This window comes from Chelonia mydas, chromosome 7, assembly GCF_015237465.2.
Source record: "Chelonia mydas isolate rCheMyd1 chromosome 7, rCheMyd1.pri.v2, whole genome shotgun sequence".
In the NCBI taxonomy this organism is placed as follows: Eukaryota; Metazoa; Chordata; order Testudines; family Cheloniidae; genus Chelonia; species Chelonia mydas.
This window is the reverse complement of record NC_057853.1, coordinates 35,248,610-35,271,368: the sequence shown is the minus strand read 5'-3', so window position 1 is coordinate 35,271,368 and position 22,759 is coordinate 35,248,610. Positions and strand designations below refer to the sequence as shown.

The 22,759-nt window shown below is 42.0% G+C and overlaps 1 protein-coding gene across 3 annotated transcripts in view; it reads right to left on the bottom strand.

Moving 5' to 3' along the window:
• NUP210 (nucleoporin 210) overlaps window positions 1–22,759 on the bottom strand; it is a 117,693-nt gene that overhangs the window by 27,858 nt on the left and 67,076 nt on the right. For all 3 annotated transcript variants that reach the window (XM_043551061.1, XM_037904076.2, XM_043551060.1), the window contains exons 19-28: window positions 22,210–22,314; window positions 21,970–22,071; window positions 11,147–11,275; window positions 10,241–10,368; window positions 9,082–9,217; window positions 7,727–7,789; window positions 6,811–6,990; window positions 4,209–4,289; window positions 2,014–2,145; window positions 1,605–1,763 (exon numbers count right to left, since the gene is read on the bottom strand). In XM_043551061.1, the coding sequence (XP_043406996.1) occupies window positions 1,605–1,763; window positions 2,014–2,145; window positions 4,209–4,289; window positions 6,811–6,990; window positions 7,727–7,789; window positions 9,082–9,217; window positions 10,241–10,368; window positions 11,147–11,275; window positions 21,970–22,071; window positions 22,210–22,314 (1,215 nt within the window). The remainder of the gene's footprint in view (window positions 1–1,604; window positions 1,764–2,013; window positions 2,146–4,208; window positions 4,290–6,810; window positions 6,991–7,726; window positions 7,790–9,081; window positions 9,218–10,240; window positions 10,369–11,146; window positions 11,276–21,969; window positions 22,072–22,209; window positions 22,315–22,759) is intronic.

Genomic DNA, 22,759 nt, shown 5'->3' with positions numbered 1-22,759 from the left:
GACTCATGAAGCTTCCAACTTATTATCAACACCATCACTTAAATAATAAGTCTGACACTGCACTAGAGTCAAGACCTCAAATGACCTTTAAAAAAAAAAAAGGCCAGTATTAAAATATTAATAGCTTTCTACATCCACCTTTGAGATTTTTAATTTGATTATGGTGACATATTAACCACGAAACCCATAGACAAACAATGCTAACACACCATTCCACAATATATGCCAAGATTTAAGAATGAGAAGCATAGTAACTGGCAGATAAAGAAGACTGTGTTAAATCTTGCACCACCTTGTGCTTTAATATGATGTAAAACATACTTCTGTAATAAGGGCAGAATCCTGCAATCACTTATGCATGTGAATAACTTTAATCATGTGGCTTTAATGGGCCTACTTGAAAGGCAAAGTTGCTCACATGCATGTTTGCAAAAAACATGGTTGAAATGTTTCCCTGCTATAAACTGAAAAGAAAAAAAAATTCATAAATTGTTGCTGTTCATAACTATCTGTAACAACATACTGTGCACATTTGACGTATTGTCACTTAGGAGCAAAGGTGAAAATGCAAAGGCTGCAATTTTAGAGAAACTTTTAAAATATGGTTTTTAATAATAGGCAACAGCGGTGTTTACATTTTAGAACTTGGGAAGATTTAGTCTCTCTTGTCAAAAGCCAGGCACAGCTGGCTTTTCAACGTAACAGCTTGTGAGGAGGGGGGTAAATGCTGGTGTCTCATTTCTTGAAGAATACTCACTTCTCTTCACAGTGAACCTAGACATTTGACTAAAATGGTATACTTTTCTAACATTTCTTCACTGGATTCTCCCAACATTTATTCTCGACTCACAGCAACAGTGACCTTACTCACTGTTTCAAAAGACAACACTGAAATTTCCATCACATTGTTTATAATATATATTGCTCAGATCATTCCCACCTGTGGTAAAATCCAGGGGGTGGAGATACTCTCCCCACATTGGCCCCCTGAGAGCTGGATTTTGTCCCCCAAATACCACATTTGTGGACCCCAGGGTGGTGAAGGTGAAATTCTTTCTCGGAGTGGATCTAGTAGGCATGATATGGATCTAGGTTACTATCAAGAAAACCCTTCTAAATCCATGTTACTGAGATCAGACCACACTGGTAAAATGGCACTGAAGACCTGAAGAAACCATTATATGGCCTGCAGTGATTGTGCACCACCATGACACAAAATTAATCTATATCGTACTGGGGCCCCTGACATGTAGTTTGAAAGAGCCACTTGCCATAGCATGTTAAAGGCTACTTTTTCTTAATGCCACAGCCAATCAAAAGGCACTTCCAGTACTGTCCCATCTAAAAAGAAAATTCAACAAAATTACATTCAGACACCACCAGGGAAGGAACGCTCAACACTTAACACCAAATTAATAGATGGGTATCTCCTCTCTTAGTAGTGGGAGATGCCACCTATGCACCAATATCTAGTGGCAGCTTAGACTGGAACTGCATCTTTACAACTGCATTCCTTGCTCTAAAGTATTTAATTCAGACCTGTAATATTGATTAATACCGTAGTTTCTTGTTTAAAATGAGACAAGCTAACCATAACATTTTACCTGAATTTGGATTTCATCTGACAGCTCTCCTTCCAGGCTGCGAAACTGTTCAGCAGTAGGATCAAGGGCTTTCACAACGACCTTCAGCCCTGTTCTTCCCTTTGCTCTGCCATAAACATCCATAGCAAAATTATATTTTGCTGGAAGCTGAAGAGAAGCCTGAAATAGGAAATATTCATTAACTGTGTTCAAGGAAATACTTGGAGTTGACAAGAAAGAAATTCCATCTTTGCCCCTGATGTGGGTACCCTCCTCTTGAGCAAATGGAGGCAGTGGATCTCCTCAATTCCCATCCTGGGGAAGTTTAAGCATTACAAAAAAAGGGGCATGCTCGCTCTCTCTCTCTCTCTCTCTCTCACACACACACACACCCCCCCCTATCCATTTCGGGGCCCAGAGTAGAATTTACCTCACTGTGTCTTGTCTTGATGTCCAGGATATCCCTCTTGGTGACAGACCAGTGAAAAGTTAATCCTGGCAATGCATTGCCAAATGAGAAAGGGGTCTGATTACTGGTGATGCCCATCACATAAACTGGCATCTGAAAGCAGACAAAAACGGAGCTTTGCTTGGAAAAGGTGCAACTTTGGGACAGAAATTAGTTACACAAGTAAGGAAGGAACACAGTAACAACACAAAATTCCCAAGCCAACTGAAGAGGTTTCCACAAAAAGAAAAGGAGTACTTGTGGCACCTTAGAGACTAACAAATTTATTTGAGCGTGAGCTACAGCTCAAATAAATTTATTAGTCCCTAAGGTGCCACAAGTACTCCTTTTCTTTTTGCGGATACAGACTAACACGGCTGCCACTCTGAAACCTGAAAAGAAATAACACTTTTTAAAAATATTGGGTTACCAAGTGCACCTTTAAAGTGATATCATGTACAGGACTCTCACAATGACAATATCTTTTTGCATTAAAAAGCTTTAAATCATTCCCTTTGGTAAGAGGCTCTACCACAACTAAGTGCTGATTCATTTCATCAGAAGCCTCAGCAGCTAGTCATATGGAGGAGTCACTCATCCTACGTGGCCCCCTTAACAACAAAAACATCTTACACATTCTTACATTCGCTACTGTTTTCACTAGGCATTCTCTCCTCTTTGCTGATTGGCTGTTTGCTCCAACCCGCTCCTTCCCCTATGCCCACAGTTTGTGACAACATGATATACATATAATAAATATCCAGAAGGTGAAAATACCAAGCAAGGAGAATTATTATTTAACCTGGTACAAGTACGTAACTAGGCTTTATGGGATGAAATTAAGTAACGATTTAGATTAAATATTGGAAACAGCTTCCTAACAGTGACATGACTAAGACTGAAATAGTCTCTCAAAGCAATTGGTCGAGGTCCCATATTTTGAAATACTAGAGCCAGTCTGGACTTAGTGGACATACTACATATTTTCCTGAAAGGAGGATGGACCGGACAACCCATCTCCAAATGAAAAGATTCCCTGGTGGTCATGCCAACATGGCAGATTGCTCGTATTTGGTTCTACATTGAGTTCTGGCTCTAGCAAGTCCAAAGCAAGAACAGAAATAGCATTCCTTTTCTTCCTGTTTGCACCCTTTTTACATGATCCTCTCTTGAAAGAGGTCAGAGTCTCCTTGTGGTTGGAGAAACACTGTCTTAAAGGAGCAGCTATCATTAAAGATGAAGAAGCATGAGTGTAAGACAGGGGTGGGCAAACTTTTTGGCCCGAGGGCCACATCTGTGTATGGAAATTGTATGGAGGGCCATAAATGCTCACGAAATTGGGGGCTGGGGTGCCAGAGGGCATGAGGGCTCCAGCTGGGGGTGTGGGCTCTGGGGTGGGGCTGGGGATGAGGGGTTGGGGGTGCAGGACCGTGCTCCAGGCTGGGACTGAGGGGTTTGGAGGGTGGGAGGGGGATCAGGGCTGGGGCAGGGGGTTGGGGCGTGGGACGGGGTCAGGGGGGCAGATTCCGGGCAGCACTTACCTCAAGCAGCTCCCAGAAACGGTGGCATGTCCCCCCTCTGGCTCCTACGTGGAGGTTCGGCCAGGCGGCTCTGCGCACTGCCCTGTCTGCAGGCGCCGCCCCAGCAACTCCCATTGGCTGCAGTTCCCAGCCAATGGGAGCTGCGGGGGCAGTGCTTGGGCTGGGGGCAGCGTGCGGAGCCCCCTATGCGTAGGATCCAGAGGTGGGACATGCCGCTGCTTCCGGAAGCCATGCAGAGTGGGGCAAGACCTCAACCCCACCTCCTGGCGGGAGCTTGAGGGCCAGATGTGGCCCCATGGCCATAGTTTGCCCACCCCTGGTGTAAGAGCATATGCTTTATTGTGGCACAAATAAATAGTGTCTAATTAGGTTAAATAGGAAGATGCCCAGAATAACACAGAGAAGTGAATGAGGGTTTGCATCATCATTTAATTAATTTAAAAAATCATGAGTTAATGTTTTATTCCACCAGATCAAGCTTAGAACTTTGGTTGGTTGATGTGAAAATGCTTTTCAACTAAACTAATAACCTTTTCTTTGTAATCCTCATTAGCACATTTCCTTTGAAAATTAAATATCAAAATAAACAAACAAAAAGAGTGGGAGAGAAAGAACTCTAAGTGTAATTCAGCTAACCTGTGTACCCGTTTTCATTCGTGTAATGGGTGCACGGATTCTAATAGCCACAAGCCGTACTACTTCAACTTCCACTTTATCCTAAAAAGAAAAAAAAGCTCTGTAAGAGGCAGACCATTTCATTTAATGACCTCTGTGAACTAGATTTTTAGTATTAGCTAGATGACAAGTTCCCAACCTATACATATCAAAGCAGGGACTTCAGGCTTGCCCTTGATTACCGTAGGCTACCCTGAGGTTCACACAGCAGAGCCTTCTGTCTGCACAAAGCTCAGTGCAGGATCAGGGCCTTTGTAATGAACCGCTGCACCGGATCCACCTCAGTTGCCTCAAAATTGCAAGGCTGGGGTTGGAGCAGCCTAAGGTACAAACAAATGGGAGGCAGTGGGCACAGCCAGGATCTTTGTCCGGGGAACTGATCTTGTTACCTGAACGACTGGAACCTCTGACTTCAAGCAGAGATAACAAGCATTAAAACACCTGGTTTTATGATGCAGTTGGTGACAAAAGGATTACGCTTCTCCCCATAACAAGTGGGTTTCACTGGCATGTGTGTCTTCAAAACCTCTCGTACCAAGTGTTAAAGTTTAAAAGAATACAATGTTTTTTAAAAAGATAGCGTGACAGAAATGTCTCTTTCCAATAAGAAATAAAAATGATTCATTTGATAGATTTTTTTGTTTGTGTGATCCTGATTAAAATGGAAGTGTGCAAACAAACCAACTGCTTCCCCCCCCCGCCCCACACTGTAATGAACTGCTATGACTTGGTTCTTTTATTCTCCCCGTAAAAAACAACAAACAAATCTGCAGAAAAAAACTGAAGGAAAAAAAATCCTTGCAGTTTAACTGAAATCCTCTGACACAACAGATGAAATCACAGACTTGATATAAATCAATACACTATAAATCCAATGTCAAATCAAAGTCAACTCAGTACAGAATGCTTATCCATAAATGGACACATCAAAATCCAGCTGAGTAAAGTCCTAACAACATGAGAGGATTTACATTCTCAGACTGAAAAAACCACTATGGCAGAAGGGGAAAAACAAAGTCACACATACATATTAGTTGGTGATTAATTTAAAAGGCACCCTGATGAGAATGAAGTGGTGTTTTAAATGGACGTGGTCCAGAGATTGCTGTTTAATTCTGGCTTAGATAAAATATGGAATGTGTTTACTTACCTACTGTACTGAAGTCTAATTTGTAGAGGATGTGTCTATCACAGAAGACCAATATACACATTGGCATAATTCAGTATGATTGTCAATTTGACAGCAAGATAGATTGTAAACTACCAGGGGAAGAAGCCATGTCTTCCAACATGTCTGTATGGTGCTATGCTCGTCAACAGCACTACTTAAAAAATAGTCTTTGCTCAAGACTACAGAGTTGATGACTAGCGGACCAAGAAGGAGAAGATGGGGTCTCCAGGAGGAAGACAAGTGAGTGATCCCAGATGGGGAGAATAACAGTGCAAGACAGAAAAGGAGCCAGCCAATCACAAAATGGAAACACAGGAAGAAGAGAACTAAGGGGAGAAGGGTAGAATGGAGAACGAGAACAGGAAAGAGTAAGAATGAGCGGTAGATAGATGTGAAACTTGGTGATTTCTCTTCTTTGCATCTCCTGTCATTCCCAGAGTTTTGTCACTGAAGTATAGTTGTGGGGACAGGACCAGACCAGGTGCTCAGAAGGTAGGAGATTTGGTTTCCTAGTTCAATCTGCTCCCTTCCAGAAGCCACAGGCAGACATTGCTGTCCCTGAGTTACAGACATAGCAAATCCTTTAACAAAATTCTGATCTGTCTCCATTGCTTGTCTCACCTGGGAATCTCCCTGTGCCCCCCATTAAGGCCAAAGGGCTTCACTGTGCAGTAGTTGCCCGAACCCTAGCTCAGGCAAACACAAAGAGCTATGAGCCTCATGTGCAACACCCTAGAGAACATGGCACTTTTTCTGCTTTAGAAGCAGGCCTCTACCTGTTTGCCTGCATCCACCTCCAGGCTTAGCCATTGCCCTCACTACTGGCACCAACAGGAGCAGTTCCTGGGTTTCATTGCCTTACCTGGCAGCATGGCACAGACTACAGCAGAGGACTAACTCTGGTCTTGCTTCACTCCCCCACAAACTTAGCAGCTGACTGAGATACTTCAGAAGGTAACCTGTTATCTAAGGAAGCCATGGACCTCAAAGGGAAAAAAAAAAACCCTTCCAGGCAACCATGAGGTAACTTCTAGGTATCAGCAGTCTTGACCTTTGTTACTGTGGCAGGACTGGCCTGGACGGATTCTTTCAGCAGTTTTACCAGTCAAGCCTACAGATGTCAAATGTCATGAGATCACCCTGGGTTTTGTGCATAACTCAACTTTCAGGTGGTAAGATGCACAATTTAAGGATATATTGACGATATTTCTCACGTTCCAAAGTGAATGCACTAAATCACAATCTGGGGAGTAAGAAATCGCTATTTTTATCCCAATGGAACCAGTGAAGTTATTGTAACAAGATTTTATTTTTGATTTTGGACACAGTCCATGCACTAAACCAAGATTAACATTAACTGATTCTGTGACACATGAGATGATAAAGTGTTACCTGCGACACCACCACGATTTGCCCAGTCTCTGCATCAACAGCTTGAACCACTCCAGTTACTGTCCCATTTCCAACTGCCTCTCCTCTTACAAGGCCAGTGCTGTTCACTGATGCAATCCTCTCGTCACTGATGGAGAAAATTATGTTGGACTGAGGTTGAGGGCCTCCTTCTGAAGTAATCTGTAGTTACACAGAGACCAATGCTCATCAATAGTTTGCATCCATCACAACTCTGCTCTAGTTAATATTTTCACAGGGCCAGGGTGCACAATAGAGGGGGAGGCTACTCGTAGCTTCCTTTCTTTGCACAGACTGCACAAGGACAAATGGGTGGGCATCTCTACTCCCCCAGCAGCACCCAGACCCCCATCTACCTCACACACCAGCACATGGAGGAGGACCAGTGCATGGGGAGCTGGAAATGGGGACAAGAAGCTAAACACATAAGGGGTTGTTGCAACATGCATGCTGCATCCCCATGCCAGGGATTTTAAGGAACAATTCTGCCTCCCTGTATTCCTCGCAGGTGGAGTGACTCTGCTCTGTGCCTTGCTTTGTGTATTTAGCCCACAGCTGTCAGTTTTATATTGGTGACAGGTTTACTGAACATCACGACTCATCCTGGGAGGGCTGGCTTTTCATTTGAGTGAGAAATACTGAAACATTGTTCTGACTATATGCTAGAATAGAAAGGTGGTCAAGTGTGAAGATATTCAACTAGCCTCTGCTGGAGAGGAGTTCTGGTATGAATGTAGCTATGTTACCAAGCTAAATATCAACATCCACCAAAAAGAAAAACAACAACAAAAAATTAAGATAGTATCAGGGAAGCAAAGCAGTTAGCACTTCTCTAATAATGTATTAGAACGACTTCTCAAACAGGAATTACAGTGGACCAAATCTAAAAATACCTCACCTGAATCACTGCTCCTATGATCAGAGTAACTTTTCTCGGCAGTAGTCTAAATGGAGGAAAGACCTAGAAATGAAAGCACAAACATTTGTGTTCTCACCACTATCTGATTTAGATGAATTATGCCTCTGAACAGCATATACAGGTGTGTGTGGCAACTTGCTTAGCCTGAGCAAGCTAAGCTTCTAGAAAGTGCTGTTAACCCCAGGCCCTTAGCAATGTTTGCAGAGTACTACTACACTTCTCAAATGCTGTTGGAGAGTAGTTTTTGGACACATTTTGAAAATAAAAATATTTTTTTCAGGTATTTTACAGGGAAAAAACTGCAGATTGTGCCTGACATAAATAAAGCGGGTTGGGGGGGAGGGATTGCTCCCTTTTATGGACACCCAGCCAGTTAGCTATAAATCCCTCTTGGTGGTAGTTCTCTACTTGCTTTACCTGTAAAGGGTTAAAAAGTCTCCCTGCATAGGTAAAAGGAAGGGAGTGGGCATCTGACCAAAAGGGCCAATGGGAAGGCTAGAACTTTTTAAAACTGGGGAAAAAATAAACTTCCCCTCTGTGTCTCTGTTGTTCTCCCGACAGCAGAGACAGGGCTGGAACTAAGCTGTAAAAAGCTTCGGGCCAGGTATGAAAAATATCACCAGATCATACCTAGAAACTACTCATTTGAAACCCCAGATATGTAAGTAGATCAAGAAATGTCTAGGAAGATGCGATTACGTTTTTCTCTTTTATTTCTTTATGGCTTGTGGACTCCTCTGTGCTAACCCCAGGTGCTTTTGTTTTGCTTGTAACCTTTAAGCTGGACCTCAAGAGAGCTATCTTGATGCTTAATCCTTGTAATTGTTTTGTTTTGTTTTTTTAAATCAAGCAAAAAGCCTAAGTTCCAAATGTATTTTCTTTCTGTTTTTAATAAAATTTACCTTTTTTTAAAGAACAGGATTGGATTTTTGTGTCCTAAGAGGTTTGTGCATATGTGGTTTAATTAGCTGGTGGCAATAGCTGATTTCCTTGTTTTCTTTCTCAGCTCTTCCCCGGGGGGGAGGGTCAAAGGGCCTAAGGGTTGGAGGAATTCCCAAGTGCGCCTTCCTCGGTTCTCAAAGGGGTTTTTTGCACTTGGAGGTGGCAGCATCTACCATCCAAGGTCAGAGAAAAGCTGTAACCTTGGGAGTTTAATACAAGACTAGAGTAGCCAGTATTAATTTTTAGAATACTTGCGGGCCCCCACCTTCTGCACTCAGAGTGCCAGAGTGGGGAATCAGCCTTGACAGTGCCAAATTACTGTTTTCATACCACTGAGGCTCCACCATAACAAGCATTTCAGATAACATACAATTAGAAATGAAGTTATTTACTTCAATCTGTTGGAGAGCAGAACTGATTTCTTGTCCATTTTTATCAGTGACTGTTGCTGTAAGGCTGGTTTGACCTATGACCGTGCCGTGAACTAGAAAAGCAGCAGTATGGTCATCAAGAACTTCATCGAGAGGACTGCAGCAAAAGAAAATACATTAAATTAGAGAGGTCATTGAATGAATTACATTAATAAAAGGGTGACTTAGGGTACAAGGGGTTCATCTATCATCTCAAGGAGTTTTAGGTGACAAAGTCCTAAGCAGAATAATAGATAGGGATGTCAGTTCAGTATGGAGCAGCAGGAATATTGACTTCTTAACTGCCTGAAGCTGGAGTACCTTTACATCCAGGACGAAGCACCGATAGCAAAGCACACGTATGGGATACGTCACTGATACCTGAACCCTAACTAGTTAGAATACAGAAGGCTTCTGTTTCCACTGATAGCAGTTCTTAAACCTTCATCTATTTCCAAGTTAGAAAATATAAAGGGCTTCTAAATGGGGTGAGGGATAGCTCAGTGGTTTGAGCATTGGCCTGTTAAACCCAGGGTTGTGAGTTTAATCCTTGAGGGGGCCACTTAGGGATCTGGGATAAAAATTGGGGATTGGTCCTGCTTCAAGCAGGGGGTTGGACTAGGTGACCTCCTGAGGTCCCTTCCAAGCCTAACCTTCTATGATTCTATGATATGATGATACAACTCTGTCATTTCTAGAGACTCAGTAACAAACACAATACAATGAGTTGGATACTCTCATACTGATCTCCAGGCAGGTATTTATTCACTTCACATCATTTCCACTTTCTCTGCTCATGCGATGCTCAGAATTTAATGAAGTGCTACAGTGCATGACTAAGGCCCTGAATCTGAAAAGTGAATGGGAATTAAATAAATGCTGAATTTGGACCTTAAGCATAGCCAGGCCCCACAGAGAGACACTTCTTTCAAGACAAATTTTAAAAAAACTACATGTACTTCTCTGCCTGCAATTGATTGGGAGTAATAACATGAAGGCTGCATGGAGGCCTTTTAAAAAACATTACCCTTCAAATTCATTCAAAATAGTAAGAAAATACTTCTACAATATTACTTTTGCTTCTTCTCTCTATTAGGGAATTGCTTTTAAATTCATGAAAATACACCATGAATCAACTTACACCAGCGACACAATCTGCGATGCTGCCCTCAGTTTTAAATCCATGACGGTGAAATATTTAGCCAGAAAAGGTTTCCTCGAGTCATCCAATACTCTAACATAAGCTTTAACGGTTTTCCCAATCTCCACCTGCAATATATATTCACAATCATTGACATTTTCCCCGAAAAGGTATTTTTAATCATCATTCATATTTATGGGCATAAATGTCTTTTTATTGTAATGTGTAAAACTTTTAATGCTCTAATAAAAACTTAAGACTGGTAAGTGAGGTTCTAGTGTTAAGCAGCCCTCACTGCCAGGCATCATTAGTGTCAAGTGAAATGAATGAATTCAGGTGTTTCAACTGGCATGGGCATAATTCAAACATCCAGAAATATCAAAACTTTTAATTTTGTATAAGATTTACAGCAACTTGCAAGTAAAATGTTTTTTATCTGACATATGGAAAATGACCGCGACAAAATATATTAGTACAAGAATCACTCTCCCAAACTCTCAGAAAAACAAGACAACGTGAATTAGTATTTTTTCAGAAGTATTCATGTATTTTTGTTCATAATCCTTTTTATTATGGTAATGCCTAGAAGCACCAACTGATCATGGATCAATTGAGCTACAGACTAGGCAGATACATAGTAAGAACTGGCTTCTGCTCTGACGTGCTTACAATCTAAATAGGCAAGCTTGGGAAGGGAAACAATGGTACAGAGGAGTGAAGTGACCTGTTCAAGGTCACACAGCTGGTCAGTGGCAGAGAGGGAAACAGAAGCCCAGTCACAGCCCAATGCCATAACCACCACACCATGCTACCTCTCATGTACCTCTGCCTTATATTAATAACCAGCACAAAAGCCGATAACATTCTGAGACAGTCAACAATACTGGCTGTTGAAAAAATACAGACCTTGTCAACAACTCGGACATACAGTTCTTGTATATCAGATACATAGATTTCAGCTTTAGCTGGAGCAGGGAAAGTCAGACACAAGTCATGAATCATTAGCGTTAAAGTTCCTGGAAATAAAGGATATACCTAAAATGCCAAAAGAAAAAACTATTAGTTGATGCAATTTTTTTTTAACTTTAATTTGCGTCTTCTTGAGGTCTAAACTTATTTTCCTTATAGTACAGATCAAGTTGGTCCTTGAATTCTGGACATAAACAAGTTTCTTTATCTCAAAGCATCAGGCAGACAGATATTTTACCCACTGAAGCAAAAGTAAAGCTGTAAAATTTATGTAAGCAATCTCATACCACTGAGGTAGTCTAAATGGCTTCTGGGTAACAATTTCTGTAATGGACCCTAATGTGGGGATAGCCTGGGGTCCTATATTCTCATGCTATCAGGAAGACAAAAAAAACCCCCAAACCACAAATCATCTGGAGCAATAAAACACTTTTCTTGGGGTAGAGAGGGAAGGTAGACTAACTTTCAAACCAGTAGCACGGCACCTACAGTATTCAGAATGTTACCTTACATCATCAGAGGAGCTACGTTGTAACTGAGGTGGGAAAAGCTGTCATTTGCCCATTGTGACTGCACTCGATTAACTTTGCTTCACATTATGGAAAAGAATTGCATGTTTAAATAAAGACAATTATTACCAGGTAGCTTTTAAAGTTGAATTTAATTTACAAAAGTACTTCATTTGGCATCATTAGACTACTCCATGTGGTCCTGCCCTATTGATATCCAGTACAGCCACTCTGACATTTCAGACTGGAGAATGCCACCTTCCTAAGAAGACTGGAGTGCATTCTGCTAGCCCTGCAACCGGAAACGAAAGAAAATCCACAAGAAATATGGATTTTTCACTGAAGTAGAGCAGGCAGGTTGAACTAAGTCTATATTTTTAACGGGTAAAATGTTTGATGTATTTAAAAAAAGCCAGTATTTTTAATCATACAGGTAGTTAAAACAAAAGGTTACTCACCTCATGCAGTAACTGTGGTTCAAGATGTGCCCCCCATGGGTGCTCCACTCAGGTGCGCATGCGCCTCTGGAGGCCTTGAGCTGAGATTTTCTGTTAGCAGTGCTCATTTGGCCTGCGCATTTGCTCTATACAATCTCCAGTTGCACTTCCAGGGTATATTGGGCTGCCGGATAAACTGCCCTATCTGAACATCCAACCAGAACAGTCCAAAGCAGAGGGGAAGGAGAGCAGGTAGTGGGTTTTTTAAATACATCAAACATTTTACCCTTTAAAAATATAGACTTAGTTCAACCTGTTGCTGAAAGTGATGAATAGGTCCAGCGATAGAAGTCCCAATCTCTGCAATATCCCATGCAGGATCTGGGCATCCAGCTCCCATTTGTAGTCTTGGGAGAAGTGCCTGCTGAGCATATCGGCTGTGACATTCTGGAATCCAGGAAGGTAAATGGCTAAGATCTGAATCTGATGGGCTACACACGAGTTCCATAACTTTTTAACTTTGGCACAGTGGAAGGTGGACCTTGCTCCTTCCAGTTTGTTGATACAGAACATGCAAGCCACATTGACCATCATCATTCTATTGCTCCTAAAGAAAAGAAGGAGTGTAATTCTTGACTCAGTGTATTCTTATGAAAGGGGCCCCTGAAGAGGGTCAGGGAACCGGGGAGGGATGGATGGATGTATAGTGATGGTAAAGCCCAATGTTGTAACCTCCATGACTCACTTGTCAGTTGTAATACACTGCCAGGCCCCTTGGAAATGGAAAAGGCAGCCTCTCTAAAACAGGGGTTCTCAAACTGGGGGTCGTGACCCCTTAGGGGGTCATGAGGTTATTACGTGGGGGGTTGTGAACTGTCAGCCTCCACCCCAAACCCCGCTTGATCTCCAGATTTTATAATCATGTTAAATATATACATTTTTTAAGAGTTTTAATTTATAAGGGGGGGAGGGTCGCACTCAGAGGCTTGTTGTGTGAAGGGGGTCACCAGTACAAAAGTTTGAGAATCACAGCTCTAAAAGTTTGGAGGTGGCCAAATGGTTGCAGCTTACAAACTAGAGATGAGGGAGGAGTTGAGCCCTTGATCAATCTGTCAAAATTGGTTTCGATTACGATTGGGTGCTAGCTGAAGGAGGGTAGGAAGCTCTTTTATTCTGGATTATCTGTCTTCTTCTAGCAGGTTGTGTGACGGGTTCAGTCACTGAGACCCCCTTGGGACTGTCACCTGATGTGCTGAAACTACCTCTGAGCCCGTTTTCCCTATCAGCGTTTTCCCTGTCAGGGAGTCCAGAACCCTGCCTTGTTGAACCAGATGCGCTAGTCTGCTGCAACACAGACCCAGGTCTAAACCACAACCCCGAAGCTACAGACTTTAACTGAAAACCACCCAGCAGGTTACCTATCTCCAGCACCCAAACGCCCAGCTCCCAATGGGATCCAACCCCAAATAAATCAGTTTTACTCTGTATAAAGCCTATACAGGTTAAACTCATAAATTGTCCGCCCTCTATAACACTGATAGAGAGATATGCACAGCTGTTTGCTCCCCCAGGTATTAATCACTTACTCTGGGTTCAATAATAAACAAAAGTGATTGTATTAAGAATAAAAAGTAGGATTTAAGTGGTTCCAAGTAATAACAGATGGAACAAAGTAAGTCACCAAGTAAAATAAAGCAAAAACACACAAATCTAAGCCTAATACATTAAGAAACTGAATACCAGTAAATCTCACCCTCAGAGATGTTCCAATAAGCTTCTTTCAGAGACTAGACTCCTCCTTAGTCTGGGCCCAATCCTTTCCCCTGGTACATTTCTTGTTAGTTCCAGCTCACGTGGTAACTAGGGGATTTCTCATGACTGCTTCCCCCTTTGTTCTTTTCCATCCCCTTTTATATCTTTGGCACAAGGGGAAATCCTTTGTCTCTCTCTGGGTTCCCACCCTTCCTTCTAAATGGAAAAGCACCAGATTTAAAATGGATTCCAGTATCATGTGACATGTTCTGTGAGACTTCATTACTCACTGGCTAGCATCCACATATACAGGAAGGCTTACAAGTAAACAGAGCCATTTACAACCAATTGTTCCAGTTAATGGGAACCATCAAGATTCTAAGCCACCATTAATGGCCCACACTTTGCATAATTACAATAGGACCTCAGAGCAATACTTCATTTTTCTAGTTTTAGATATAAGAATGATACATTCATACAAATAGGATGAACACACTCAGTAGATTATAAGCTTTGTAATGATACCTTACAAGAGACCTTATGAATAAAGCATATTCCAGTTACATTATATTCACACTCATAAGCATATTTCCATAAACATATGTAGTGCAATGTCACAGGGTGGTTTTGTGAAAACCAGAGAAGTGAACTGGGTGTGATCTGTGGGGAGTTTGAGACCTGCTAAATCTCCTCTTGCTTATAGGGGTGTACATTCCCAGAGATATCAACATGGCCCTGCAGTCCTTCAGTGTGTGCAGGGACTCATTCATAGTTCCTGAGAAGAGCTTCTGACCATCAAACAGGAGACCCTGGGCCCTATTCTGGGCCCTCTCTCTCTCACAAAACCCCAAAACTGGAGCCACAATACCTTGAGCACAACAACTGCTGTGGAGATGGATCTAGTGGCAGCATCTGCAGCATCCAAGCATGCCTGGAGAGAGGCTCTGGCTAATAGAGGACCATGTTTAATGATGGTCTGGAAGTTCTCTATGCTCCTGTGGCAGATGTTCAATAAAGGATGCAAACTTGTTTTCATTTGTATAGTCCTTGTTGGCCATGATTGCCTGATGGATTGTGATCCGAAACTGGAGGGTTGTGGATGAGCAGACCTTCCATCCAAAAAGGTCTACTCTTTTCTGGTCCTTGTCATTAAAGGAGTAGACCTGGCATAGTGCTGTCTACAATGCTTGTTTACAGCATCCACCACCAGGGAATTAGGTGGGGGATGAGAGAATAAAAATTCTGAATCCCAGAGGGGGAACATAATAGTTCTTATCTGCCTGTTTACAAGTTGCTGGTATGATGGCAGGAGTTTGCCACACAGTCTTTGATGGATCCAGGAGCACTTCATTAAAGGGTAGGACAACCCAGCTGGATGTTGCTGACCGCAAAATGGAGTCAGGAGCTCATGATGTGAGTCTTTAACCTCCAGAAATATCTGAAGGGAGTCTGCCATCCTGTTCACAGGGTCCTGGTATTTACTAAAATTGTCAGCCCTTGATGGTGATGGAGGCACGACTGCCTTGTCCAGAGATGAAGATGAAATAGGGGTTTGAGGTGTAGCCTCTGTTTGCCCTAGCCTCCTGTTCCTCAAAGGTCTCCTTATGTTGGGTGTTTGGTTGAGGAGACTGTATGACTCTAGTTTCCTGGACCAGTGGAGCTGGAGGTATGGCAAATTGTTGCAGATATACTGGCCAAGATCCCAGTATTGCCATTGGGGAGGCCCACACGGGAGAGGGGCTCATACCCAGGGGTGATCCCACCATGACAGATGTGGGCAAGAGTCTTTGTCAAAGCATGAGTTCCTCTAATAATGTGGAGGAGAACCCCACACTGATAAGGACGAGACTGAATGAATGTCTCCTTCATCCTCCTCAACATCCTCCAATGGGGTGCCCCAGGAGAAAAGGAAGGAGAATCCTGCAGTACTGGGAAGCACTGGTAATTTGGAGACCAGGGTCATGGTAAAGAGAGTCATTGGTACCCATAAGCAGGGGGGTTTCCAGCTCATCTAACTCTGACAAGTCCCCAGAGTAACGGAATTCCTGCAGTTGCGAGGGGGTCAGTACCAAATCAGCAGTTGACTTGGGCTGTACCACTGGTCTGGAGTGCACAGGCACTGGGGACAAAGGCACGTGTTTTGATTTTGTCCGTACAGATCGAGCTGAATGGGAAGGCACCATTGGTAAGTCTGAAATAGATGGTCCTGGTCTGGAGGCAGATGGTACAAAGGCCCTGCCAGCGCCATGTTTCTCCAAAGTGCTTAAGGATCTCCCTGTTCTGCTGGTACTGGAGAAGTGTCTTTCATCTTCATGGTACCAAGTCGAGAAGTCAAGACCTCTGATGCCATAGACCCAACAGAGATCAGGACTTCTTGGGAGCTGGCTCCTTGTGGTGGGAGACAGAGACGCTCTTCTTCAAAGCCTTCCCTGAGACGTCTGAGATCTTCGCCTTTTTAGGCAAGACATTAGCCAAAGTTGAAGGGATACTGGCTCTGCCTGGAGGCCAGTGTATGGGGTGGGGAGGTGGTCTCCTGACCTGACTCGAAAGCAGGTTGAAAGGAGTGCTCCTTCATCAGCTGTTTGTTCTCCTGAATCTTCTGAACTCCAGATTTTAGAGCCTGGAAAACGGTACACTTTTGGGAGATCTGACTCTCCAAGCAACAGGTACACTTAGAGTGGCCACGGCTGATTGGGATAGCCTCCCAAAAAGAGCTGCAGCGTTTAAAAACTGGTGAGCCAGGCATGCCCAGCCAGGCCAAATAAGCTCCCCAGAGGAGATGGGGAAGAAATAAAATGGAGAGAGGAAAAACGGAAACCTCTCACAACTACCTAACTAATTCTATCCTAACAACAATTAACACTAACTAGAAACAGTAAACTAAACAACAACTATAAAACAGGCTGAGGCATGCACGAGGTGGACACACTAAAGCTCTGCCTCAGGCCAACCCTATATACCCTCAGAATGTGGCATAAGGCTGTAGAGAGCACCTGTGCAGGCCAAATGGACATTGCTAATGGAAAATCTCCAATCAAGGGCTCGAGAGGCATTTGGGCACCTGATGTGGAGCACCCACAGGGACACTACTCAAAGAAGAACAGATCTTGTTTCATATATTTCACAAGGCCTCCTCACTGCCTCACTCCTAAAGGCTACCATTCCAAGATGAAACTCATATGACATCAGGCATAGTATTCCGATAGCCACATGGGAGATCTGACTGAAGAGATTTTAAGAACCAAGACCAACTGCATAAACTTCAAAAATAAATTCAGCTTCTTAGAATAACAGACTTATTTTCCCCTCTAGCTGACAGTCTCCCTGTGAATGTATTGTGAACTCCCTCTTTCTACAACTATACAGAGATGTGTTTTTATCAATACACACCACCAGCAATGAAGAACAGTCATCTCTGACATCACTAATACTGAATTAATTCTATTAGTTTTGTTGAATTTGTTGCCATTTACAAAGAATTCTGCGTGTTGTCATGGCATTAATATTCCTCCCCTCCCTCAATGAAGAATATGATGCATATATATTATTGTTCATTGCAGGTAACTCCTAATTCAAATATATCATCGATGGATGAAATCAAGCATAGCTGCAAAGTAATACTTAATGCATCTTCTTCTGGGTGACTATATCAAATCCCTGTAGGACATGGGCCTGATACTTAAACAGATCTTTTCCATCTTTAGCCACAATACTGCTATCCTTTTGAAGTTAGAAAATATTACAGCTTTCTCCCTTAGCATTATTAGAAGAATCTGAAGATTTTACAAATGTCTTTGCTGACCTGAAACAAATATTGTAATGTCACTGCTGTAATCAACTTATCTTTTATATATGCTATTTCTGAACAATTTTGTGTTTTCATAACACTTTAACGATAGGAGAGTTTATTATAGATTTTTTTTATCACCTTAGAATCCTTTGTTGTTACTGCTTCCTGAAGTCTAGTATAAAGATATAAACCTTTATCCTGCCAATAAGATTAACTGCTTGTTTGTCTGTTTGACCATTCCTATCTGAGTGCTGCTTATTCAAGTAGGGATGTTAGATGCAATAACATTTTGGTTATGGTAATAACTCAGCTAGTTTCAGTTGTTCTCATTCAAATCTCTTGAGAATGGACAGTTTCTCTGAGCTACAAGGGCATTCAGAGTATTAGCATGCAAATGAGCACAAGTGGAGTTTATATTATGTGGCCTGTGTTCTTAACCAGGGTAAAGCAACTTTAGTTTTGCAAGGTCTCTGTGTATTTATGAGTACATTTCTGCAAAATTACTCATTTGGGCTTAAACCTATTTGAGAGGAAATTTCTATTATTTGCAAATTTTACAAGCCTCATTCAGGCTTGAATTTGTAATCTATATACCAGCTCCCCACCAGTTCCCCAAAACAACAAAACCATATGATGTATCACAATTTATCTATTTGCTCCGCCTATGGTTGCAATTTAAATTTGCACAACCCTAATATTGATTTGTAGCCTCTAGTCTCACTCATATTGAGGCGTGTGCTGACTTCCCTCATGATTCTCTTTAACCTTATGTAATGGTTCCAAGGTCCACTGACTTTCAACTGTCCCTCCAGAAGGAAGTTACTTACCCTAAGGCAGGGGTTCTCAAACTGGGGTTTGGGATCACTCAGGGGGTTGCGAGGTTATTAAATGGGGTGGTCGCAAGCTGTCAGCCTCTACCCCAAACCCCACTTTGCCTCCAGCATTTATAATGGTGTTAAATATATTAAAAAGTGTTTTTAATTTATAGCGGGGGGGGGGGGTCACACTCAGACGTTTGCTATGTGAAAGGGGTCACCAGTACAAAAGTTTGAAAACCACTGCACAGTAACTGGAGTTCTTTGAGATGTTGTAGTCAATGTTGATCCCACTCTAGGTAAGCACCCGCTTCACACATGTAGAACTGGATTCTTTTGAATAGCACTTTCCATCAGGGCCACCGTGTGCCTCTTCATGTTTCTGTTCGAGGTTATGAAGGGAGGGCGGAATGACCCTACCTCAGTTCCCTCTCAATTGGCAGCCCACGTTGCTGAGAAGTGGGGATGGAAGGAGAGTGGTGGGAGTCATGCTTTGATGACAACATCTCAAAGAACCACCGTTACTGCAGGGTGTGCGTCAGTGCAGCTCCTGCTGTAGGTGACTGGCAAGAAGTATCCCTTCTGGATAGTGGAATGAGGAATACCAGCCGCATCAGTCAAATAATGATCAGAGCTCTGCCCTCCTGAGCTTGGCACCAGAGCCAGCCACCACATCAAGGTTCAGTCACACTGCCAAGGGCAGCAAGAGGAAACTGAGGGAGGGTTGCAGCTGCCCAGCTCTTTATGCCCTTATATGGGAACATGAAGAGTCACAGAGCACAAGTATGGCTCCAGTGGCACCTCTTTCAAAACAAAATCCAATCCCACGTGCACGCACACCTCCAGTGGATCCACACTGACACATACTCAAAGAAGAACCTTGGGGACATGCTAAGTGTTGAGGACTTGAAAACAAAAGGAGGCAATTTAAAGATCTCTTTGCTGAGAAAGGGAATAAATAAAATTGACTGTAGAACTGCTGGGAGCATTGTCATCATCCCTGTGTAAGAGATTAAGGAAGAAAAGACAGTTAATTCTTCCTTGAAAAGTGCCAAACATGCCATCTGCTGCAAAAATCCAGTCCAACTCGCCAGAGCAACAGCCAGGAATTGTGACGAGTTATCATCACCCAATTAATATATATATTTATTTTATACAAATATTTAGGAGAATAGGAAGGGATCTGACCAATTGGCATTTCTAGTTCTGAATGTGTTCTTTCCGAAGGCACATTAGCACTGATTTATGGATGTACACAATGAAAAATCATAAAAGGAAGCTGGACTGACAGAGCGTGGAAAAAGATGCAGATTGCTAGAGTTATGGCAATATGTGTTGAAATAAGGGTATGATGTCTGCCATGTCGCTAGTTTTATTATTACAATAAAAGCAAGTTGTTGAAATGCATTTATAAGTGCATTTCTCTACTATTATCCAAGTCTACCTTCTGCGCTTTTTAAAATAAACATTTGTATCTCTAGTATGGTGCATTTTTCATTGTTATAATTTATTGTACTCCATCTTCAGATTAAAACATTGAATGGATAATTCTTGACATAATAAAGTAAATGGAGAGTGGCACATTTTCCCTCAAGGTGTACCAACTGTATTCTGTACTGATTGCCTGCAGACCCCTGTAAGTACCCTGAAAGAAGATGTTGCCATTCAGGAGATAGTCTCCAATCCTGCAAACAGGTATACACATAAGAACATAAGAATGGCCCTACTGAGTCAGACCAAAGGTCCATCTAGCCCAGTATCCTGTCTTCCGACAGTGGCCAGTGCCAGGTGTCCCAGAGGAAATAAGCAGAACAGATAATCATCAAGGGATCCATCCCCCATCTCTCATTCCCAGCTTCCGGCAAACCTAGGCTAGGGACACCATTCCTACCCATCCTGGCTAATAGCCACTGATGGACCTGTTCTCCACGAACTTATCGAGTTCATTTTTGAACCCTGTTATGGTCTTGGCCTTCACAACATCCTCTGGCAAGGAGTTCCACAGGCTGACTGTGGGTTGTGTGAAGAAATACTTCCTTTTATTTGTTTTAAACCTGCTGCCTATTAATTTCATTTGGTGACCCCTAGTTTTGTGTTATGAGAAGTAGTAAACAACACTTCCTTATCTACTTTCTCTACACCAGTCATGATTTTATAGACCTCAATCATATCTCCCCTTAGCCGTCTCTTTTCCAAGCTGAAAAGTCCAAGTCTTATCAATCTTTCCTCATATGTAAGCCATTCCATCTCTCATTTTTGTTGCCCTTTTCTGAACCTTTTTCAATTCCAATATATCTTTTTTGAGATGGGGCGACCACATCCGCACACAGTATTCAAGATGTGGGTGTACCATGGATTTATATAGAGGCAACATGATATTTTCTATCCTATTATCTATCCCTTTCTTAATTATTCCCAGCATTCTGTTCGCTTTTTTGACTGCCGCAGCACACGTTTAACTTTACTACCATGACTAATCCCATTTAAATCAATGGTGCTACTCATGGTACTAAAATGAAGCACATGCATGAGTGTTCACTGAATCAGGACCTAATACTGGTTATAGTAACACCAGAATAATTTCTAGATCATGGGCAAAAATCATGACACAGACTGCTTTACCAGGGAAGGACAAGAACAAAACACTCATGAAGTTCAACTCTGGACCTCTCCATGAAGGTCTCATTTATCTGGGAAGCATTTAGGCTTGGATTTACAAAACCACTCAAACTGCCATCAACTTCCGTGAGAGCAGAGTTAGGCCAGTACCGAGCATATCTGAAAATCTCAGCTTTAGACCTCAATGAACAGCACTACAGAAAGTCTCATAACAGCTCTATAAAAGGAAGAACAGATTTTAAACAGCAACTATAAATATTTAAATCTGACAAATTTACTTTGTTTTTTGTTTTAAAGGACAAAAATGCTTGTACCAGATAAGTCATTTATGTTGTAGGAAGAGACCTACTATGATAACAAAAACAAATTAGCACAAATAAAATACCTGGAAAATATTCCACAATCAGAGACTATTACAAGAGAACACTTCACCTACAAAGAGCATTTACTGTCAAATGTTAGTGTCAAGTTTTTCCTTATGTCCTTGCCATGCAAAACTAAAACTCCCCCGCTGTTTCCTAACCAAAAGGATGGACAATATATGGTCACCATTAGCAGATCTTGACCATAAAGAGTGCAAGAAGCTACTCACTAGATCTTGCTGTCAAATGTGGTATGATAATAGAAAATGGAAAGGCACCAACAGGAAAGAAAATCATAGGATTTTTACAATCTCTTAGTAAGTGCTTTCCTCCTCTTTATAATTTGTTAACAGTACAATTTATTATGAATTATAACAAGCTGTTATCTCTCACCATACCAAAAAGGCAACACTGAACAATGAGATTAGCATACTCAGATCATTAAAATAAATACACCGAAGTATTATTCCACTCACCAAAGCAATGCCTCGAGCTTCTTGATAAGCCACTTTTACAACATTTACAACACTGGTGTTGATGAAAAAATATCCAGAACCCTCTCTGATGAGCAGCTCTGCCTGCAAAGGGGAAAAGCATGCAGGATTACATCTTTTTAGTACATTGCCAAAACTGTAACACACTTACTCTCTGAGTGTTTGTGACACTCCACCTTCCCCCAGATATAAATCAAAATAATTAGTAAGAAAATTATTTACCTTGACATCAGGGTGATTGTAGATTGTAACATCACTAGGACTCACTTTCACATCTTCTACAAGTATCAGCTCAATAGTGGCAGACACAGGGATAAGAGGTTCATACTGAAAGGAATAATGCAGACTAGTGATCAATTGGGGTAGCACACAATTAAAAGCCAGAAGGGAGTCAGTTACTCCTCTATGTAGGGAAGGATGGATTACCCAGATACTTAAATGGACAATGGAAGCGGAGGTTAGGTAACAGAATGTCTCCAACAATCAAGGTACAGATGGAGTTGCTTATCTGTTATGTATGCAGAGGTACACAATGCATGCTGCAGTTTTCTGCATTATGCCCAAAAGGGCAAGACAAAGAGCCTAGGCCTGTGCATTAAGGGCTTGGAAGGATTAATTTACGATTGACATAAATGTGTAGGGCTTATTAGATCACTAAAGGCATTTTGGAGGCCTGATGTTCCAAGTTTAGATAGAATTCTGACGATAGCGTTCAGTCTGTCTTGTCCTTCCACATTTCCTTTTCAGAATTACACAAAAGTTATCCACAAAA